Source organism: Melospiza georgiana, chromosome Z, assembly GCF_028018845.1.
Source record: "Melospiza georgiana isolate bMelGeo1 chromosome Z, bMelGeo1.pri, whole genome shotgun sequence".
Taxonomy (NCBI): domain Eukaryota; kingdom Metazoa; phylum Chordata; class Aves; order Passeriformes; family Passerellidae; genus Melospiza; species Melospiza georgiana.
The window spans coordinates 21,178,403-21,185,814 of record NC_080465.1 but is presented as its reverse complement, the minus strand read 5'-3'; the positions used below and the strand labels follow the sequence as shown (position 1 = coordinate 21,185,814).

Sequence of the window (7,412 nt, the reverse complement as noted above, 5' to 3'; positions counted from 1 at the left end):
TCTTCCATTCTCAAATCTTTATATAAAACCAATGAATGCTTTGGAACGTTTAGTCCTCTGAACCCATTAAGAGGATCATGATAAGCTTTCTCTCCTCCCACACTTCACTTTATCCTCTGCTAACAACGGCCACAGAGGAGACAAACTGGTAAGGATGCTTGAGGTGTTTAAATCCTACCTGCTGAAGTGAAACAAATGATTCATTTGCAAAGACCATGAAATGAATTTCCCCATCAGACAGACCCGTGCCAGAAGTAACCTAAAAGTGAAACCCTGGGAACTTCTGCTAAGTTGTATTGCTATGGGAATACATCTACTCTTGACTTTTCTGTGTTCTAGTGATGATTTAGTACATGTTTTTCACTAGAAGTGTTTCCTTCCACAAAACTTAAGGAGGTCTTCCAGATATCTAAAATTCCACAACCAAAGTAGTGGCAAACTGTAATGTCATCTCCACTCCTGCCTCAAGGTAAATTCACTGAAGTTTAAGGCATTTGGGTCTGAAAAAGCAATGAAACAGGACAGCAGGACTTACACCTGTAAAGGAAATACACCTGAGATAGTCTTATGGCTTCTTAGAAGAACTGATCTTCAAGTACAGACTATCTAGGCTGACATCAGGGAGACGTAGCCATAAACTGCAACTGAACTTCCCCGTGGTGCCTGAACACTGGCTGGACAGCACATTGCACACCTGGCCAACAGAAAGCCAGGCAGTTACTTTAATCATATTTTCAGAAGATCAATTTGAGGATTTCACTCTTCAAAAGCCATGCAAGGGAAGAATTTCAGAACTGGTGGTGTAAGAATGAGAACACAATGTACTCAACTTAAAAGCTCAGATTTCTTCTAGTTATTTTGTTTAGGCAGCGCCTCCTTTGGAGCAGGAAACACTGTATGCTGAATTGTTGCAACAGGTAACTGAAGGTTTTTTCCCCTGCAGTCCATTAGCCTGTGGATTTCCTGAAGTCCATCTGTTATCTGCTAAACTGTTATTAGATGAGCTGCTGCTGATTCTGGAACATACACCCTAGTCCCATGCCATTAACTACTGAGAGATAATTAAGAAATTTAAAAACTGGACAGTGATCATGACAAATTTGAGTCTTACCCTTGTGCATTTTAATTGGAAATATGTGCCTGTATTAAGGAGAGGTAACTAGAACATGTATAGAGCGCCATCATACAAAATGAACAGATTTTTACCAGCAGAATTTATCTGAAATATTTGAACATCTTGTAACTGAGAAATACCTGCCTTATGAAAACAGACTCAACTTCATGGTAATACCTGGAATTTTATACTGTGGTTCCATTTGTACCAGTTCTAAGTATCTGAAAACCAAATTTTTGTAATGGAAATTGTAATTAAATACTAGTTTCAGTTATTATTACTATTAGACATCCACCTAAAACAATAAAGAATATGAAATGAAGAGCATTAGGCTTTTCTTATAGGATATGCTGTGCTTTAAAACTTATTTTATTGATCCTAAAGTTACAAGATCAATTACTGACATTTTCTTGAGGATCAATCTTGGATTAAATGGCAAAATGAAGAAAAGGTTTTCATATGTACTATATCCAAAAGCAGAAACAGATTGCCATTCTCATGTGAACATTCAGAAACCTTTTCTGATTATTAAACAGTATGTCTGAAATATATCTAAGTTATACCAGCCGCCATAGCACTTTTTGGTGAACCAAAGAAGTCCTACAGTGAAATCAAACTTTGAGTAAAATCTGTACTACTTTAATACAGTTTCCCTCTAACATAATTTTTTCCTGTTTTTAGATTAATGTATATTCTGTCTGTCAATTACAATGCAAAGTATAAGTAAGATTTAAGCAAGGATGTTGGAGTGTGAAAATAATCCATGTGAATTGCTAATAGGCTGGTGGGAATAAATTATTTCCACATGAAGGCAAATCCTGTCTCATCAAAGACAGCAGACTTGATTTTCCACCGTTTCAGACCTTGACTAGCCACTATTACCTGCAGAAGGAACACGAATGCTGAGAGCTGAAAGCTACAAAATCAGTATTTCACTGTGATAAAACAGTAGTGTTGAACCTATTCTTCCCTCCCTTTGAACAGATGTGAGTACAGCTGGAAGCAAATTAAAACCACAAGCCATAAGGCAAAAAGAAGTCATTACTTCAGGTAGGCAAAATGGAGATTTGATAGCACATACATGTTTCTTTTCCCTTCTCCATGGTTTTGCCAGTTAAGGCAGAAGCCTTGCAGTTATCACCTTTCAGTGACAGGAATTGATCAGGTTTGTGTTCACCTTGACAATCCTGTGATGGAGAATGGGAAATAAAGGGACAGTATGAGTCCTCTCAGGTAATTAACCTAAGCTCCAATGCTTCCCACACCAGCCTATTTTCAATTTTGGCACAGTATAGTTCATACACTCTAACATTATTGCTCAGAAGATAGAATGATGACTCAGGTTTACTAAAAACAGCTTCACAATACTGCAATCATGCCTGTGAAGCTTCATCTCTTATCCTGTATTTGTAAGTTTCTTCTCACTGAGAAATAAATTTGTGTGGTGTTTTGTATTTTGTCAGAAAAGTTAGTCACCAGACACCTGAAACACTGATATACCATCTTTAACAAAACATGGCTTGTTTGGTCAATGTGCCTGCCAATTCATTTTCCTGCTTTTAAAAACATGTGTATAACACCACAGCTGACCTCTGTTAATACCGCTGTCCATAGAAATCACAAATAACTGAGAAATTATATGCCACTGCTGCATCCTGTCATGCCAGAAGATCGAGATTACTTTGAAGATTATTTAGAGTAGGTGTTACATATCATTTGTGCCCAGATCCACTGAAGTCAATGAAACAACGCCTACTGGCTTCTGTGGGAGTCTGACTTGGACATTATTCTGGCAATCTGTCCACCACTAAATTAAACTATTCCAGGGATAAAAGCCCAAATGAAGAAAAGTAGAAATTTAAGAACTAAAACTGAGCTGCAAATAAATATTCAATGGCATCTTGAAAAGACTTAAATAAAACACAAACACACTTACACAGGCATGTACACACACATACATACAAAAAAAAGTTATGACTTTAACAATCTTAAAAATCCATAGTCTAAAATTGTTTACATTTAAACAATTGAGCATAATAGGTAGCTTTCTTGACTTTCCATTTATTTCCCTGAGCACTGATCTTTGGAACATCTGGAGTTTCAGAATTGTCTAGTTCATAATTCCTAAAATAACGATCTTAAGTAAAATGCTGTCTTTTTATGACAGAAAATCCATTCCTTAAGTAAAACTAGGATACACCTTCCATGAACTACAATGTATGTAGCCAATTTTTAAAAAAACAACAACTATTATCACACATCTGCATCTGTATTTAGGCACCTAGCTGGTTTGTCTGTTTTTCAAAATCACTCTGCAGTCTAGCAGTTCCCATTTAATTCAGTATCAGGTACTATGCTGTCTCATAAACTCATTCAATTGGAGACCTACATAAGAATTTAGTTTCTCTGCTTTACTCATTTTGCAAAATCTCGTTTGTATGAGCAATAAAGTATGCTATGGAATTGGTCTTGTGCCTAAATCAATATTACAGGCAAAGATTACTGGACTTCTTACTTTCCCATAAGGGGTTAAGAAGGTGCATCTGCAGAGAGGCAGCATAAAACCAATCTTCAGTACTAAAATGGGACCTAGCTAGGGCATATGTTTTAGACTGGCATTCCACACCAGGAAATCTGCTGGCCAAAAGGAGCTCTATTTTAAATTTCTGCTATTTAGAATACTCGACAAATTTGCAACTGCTGCTTTTCACTCTCTTCTCTAGACTAGAGCTTTAAATGTGAGCTTCACAGACATCAGTTTGCAACTTTAAGACTTTTCAGGCATTCTGCATTTTAGATTATACAAAGTGTGCAAGTCAAAACATTTTAGAAAACAACAACAGTGCAGAGGTTTTTTGACTATTTTAGAATCAAATCTCTCTCTCTCCAGTTCTAGGGCTGCAAATTACGTCAGCCTCTCTGCAGCTAAAAAGTTCAAAATAATTTTCCATGAACCACAGAAATAGACTGTAGCTTTGCATACTCTTAACTCTCTCTCCACTCTGTCTCCCCTCCTCTTCCACCTTCCCCCCACCCCCCAGCCCCTGGGTAGCTGATACACTGGCATTATGCAGCAGGCTCCAAACAAAGGATTGACAAAAAGGTTATTTTGTAATACTTCATTTCAATATTCCTTAACTGGAGTTGTATACCTTAACTGGGGTATTTAACCAAATGCAACTAGGAGAGTTGCTAGCTGGTTTTGCATGCAACATGAAATCAAGCCTGTGTCTGTTCTCAAATGATGTAATAAAATATGCCGCATCTGATTCTCCTTCATTAGCACTTTTTTTATGCTATCTGGTATGGCATTCCACAGCAGAATCCAAAAAGAAGGATTTAGCACTTCTCTTTCCAGAAACCCTTTTTAATACTTCAAAGTTCACTAAGAGTTAACAGCATACGATCCCATCACTCTCCCCCTCCCCCTTTTCAGAAATTAGACTGGCCTTTCTTTAAATAAACAAACAAAACAAACAAACAAACAAAATCCTTGCTTTAAAATAGGAGTAGAAATACTGTTTTGAAAACACATTTGGAAGATGTCTTCCAGGATGGTTTATATATATATATATATTTTATCCTTTAAAACTGTGACTACTGCACCAGTTAAGGCTGTTTACAATATATATATTTTTCAAATAAAACTTTTAATATTCAAGCTTACCAGATTGATGAATTGTAACAGGTAAAATGGAACTCTTTACAAGGTAAACCATGTAGTTGTACAAAATAGAATTATACCCTTCACCTGTGCAAAACCAAAAGAAATCCTGCCTTGCATTAAAAACACAGAACCTGTTTACAAAAAGGAATGTGTACTACATTTGGACTTCCTTTTTAACTGCCATATCCTAGCAACATCTCAGTTATTTTAGTAAAGGAACTAATCATCAATTTTAAACTGCAGTGAATTTACCAAACATTTTCACTATAGACTTCTGAAAGCTTTTACAGTAAGAAGTTATCAACAAAAGCAGGCACGTTAGTGTACAAAAACGTTGTTGATTTTTTTCCTGTTTCTTTTTCAAAGTGCAGGTTTTTCTCAATGTGCATCTTACACGACCAACGAATGTTTTAACTCACTAAATCTTAAAACAGAACTCAATTCTCCCAAGGAGTAGTGTAAACGTTAAAGATCCCCAATACACCTCTAGTAAACGTGACACAAATGTCTCTGCGTTGTTTAGAAATTTAGCTCTTTTGAGAGGTAAAGAAGCTTCATGACACCTTTTCCTTACACTGGCTGGTTATCATAAATGGGTAACTCTGGACTGCTAAAGCTGGAGACTGATGAATCACTCGAAGGGAACTAAACTTGGCTACAGAGGAGAGGCGACGGGAGGAACCAACCCTTAGGCGTTTCTTGCGCAGCCTTCGGAAAATTCAGCCGCCGGCGGACGAAGGGTCGGTGTGAGGGAGGGCAGGGGGGGAGAGAAGAGGAGAGCAGGGAGGGAGGGAGGAGAAGCTTCCGCAGAGCCAGAGGCACGGCGGCACGCCGCCCGTGTCCCGCTGCGCCCGCGACGGCGGGACCATCCCGTCGGTGGTGCGACAAGTGTCCCCGAGCCCCGCGGCTGCGGAGCGCTGGCGGGCCCGCTCCCGGCCGTCACGGCGATCCGGGGGCCGGGCGGGGAGCCGGGCGTCCCGGCGGCGGCGGCAGCAGGCGCTAGGTGCCGTGAGCGCAGGGCTCCCCGGGGTAGATCTCCTCGTAGGCGGGGGGCTGCTCGCTGGGCAGAGGGTAGCAGTAGGGATAGGAGGCGTTGAGCTCGGGGTCCATAGGCGAGTAGCCGGGCAGCTCGACAGAGGGATGTCCGCCACAGTGCACCTCCACGCCGGCCTCGTCGAAGACGTGGAAGACGCCCACGTTGATGTAGGAGACGGCCTGGAAGGGGCAATCCCCGGGGCTGAGCTCGGGCTCGCCGCCGGAGAAGAGGGAGCCCTGGCTGTGGCGCGGCGCCCGCCGCCCACCGCCGCCGCCCCTCCGCCGCCGCCGCCGCCCGCCCGCCGCCGCCGCGGCCGGGGCCGCTCGCCGCCGCCGCCGCCTCCGTCCGCGCTGCTGCGCGGCCTTGTAGTTCTTGACAAGAAGCAGGTTAAGCAGGCCCAGGAGGCACTCCAGCGCGTTGAAAACGGTGGAGAGCACCAAGCCTTGCTGGTAGTCCCGCAGCTTCTGGCAGCGGAGCGCCGCGGCGGTGCCGTCGGGGGCCGCGGGTCCGCTCCGCGGGCGGGCCGCGCCGCCGGGCTGCAGCAGGCAATAGTGCGAGTACTTCCTCTCCACCAGCGACACGGTGTCGCCGTCGATGACGGCGCCGGCGAAGGCGCTCAGCACGCCCAGCATGAACACCAGCACCCCCAGAAGCAGGAAGTTCTGCCGCCCCCCGGGCGACGCCTTCTCCACCGGCCCCGACGGCGCGGCCGCCGCCTCCGCCCCGCCGGGGCCGCCGCTGGCCGGGTCCGGGTCCCCGGCGGGGGCCAAAGCAGAGGCCGGCGCTGGGGCCGGTGCCGGAGCCGGCGCCACGGGCGCCTCGTCGGGCGGGCGACAGCAGAGCAGCGCAGCGGCGAGCAGCGAGAGGCCGGCGGCCAGCAGCAGCCCCGAGTAGAAGGCGCCGGCGGCGGTGCCCAGGCGGAAGGGCTCGCCCTTGAGCTCGGAGCCCAGCGAGAAGCACTTGAGGCCCACGGCGGCGGCGCTGAGGGCGCAGGCGAGCAGGAGGCAGCTGGAGAGCGCGGCGCAGGCTCCCCGCACGCTCCACTTCATCCTCCGCGCCGCCGCCGCCGCCGCCGCCCCGCCGTCCGCCTCATCCTCCTCCCGCGGCCCCCCCCGGCCCCGCGGCGGCGGCGGCGCGGCGCGGCGCGGCCATGCGAGCGCGGCGCTCCCCGACGGGGCGGCTGCGCTCCGCTCCGCTCCGCACGGCAGGCAGCTGCCGGCCGCAGTGAGCCGGGCGCGGCGAGCGCGCAACGCTCCCCCCACCGCCTCCCGGTCGCCGCCGCCTCCTCGTCCCCGCCCGCCCTCTCTTATCGCGGCGGCTGCGGGGAGGCGATTAATTATGGATGGAAGCCGCGGCGGGCGGGGGGACGGAGGGGGCGGCCCACCGGGCCGTCGCGGGTGGCGGGGGGAGAGTGCGACCCCCGGTGAGGCCGGGGGCGGCGGAGCTGCCCAGCCCGCCCTCCCACCCGCGATGCGCGGGAGGGGCCGCTCGTCGCCCTCCGGCCGGCCCCGCACCGCGGAGCGCGGCTCGGGACGGGCGGCTGGGCAGGGGGTGGCGGGGGTTTGAACACCCCCGCGGGTTCCGTTGCCGAGGGC

At 47.3% G+C, this 7,412-nt stretch overlaps 1 protein-coding gene across 1 annotated transcript; it reads right to left on the bottom strand.

The window, feature by feature from the left end:
• Positions 1 to 1,099: 1,099 nt before the first annotated feature.
• Positions 1,100 to 6,897, bottom strand: TMEM271 (transmembrane protein 271). The gene has a single exon (XM_058044306.1). It carries the CDS (start codon positions 6,864 to 6,866, stop codon positions 5,781 to 5,783), a length of 1,086 nt encoding a protein of 361 aa, XP_057900289.1. The 5' UTR covers positions 6,867 to 6,897; the 3' UTR covers positions 1,100 to 5,780.
• Positions 6,898 to 7,412: the final 515 nt, after the last annotated feature.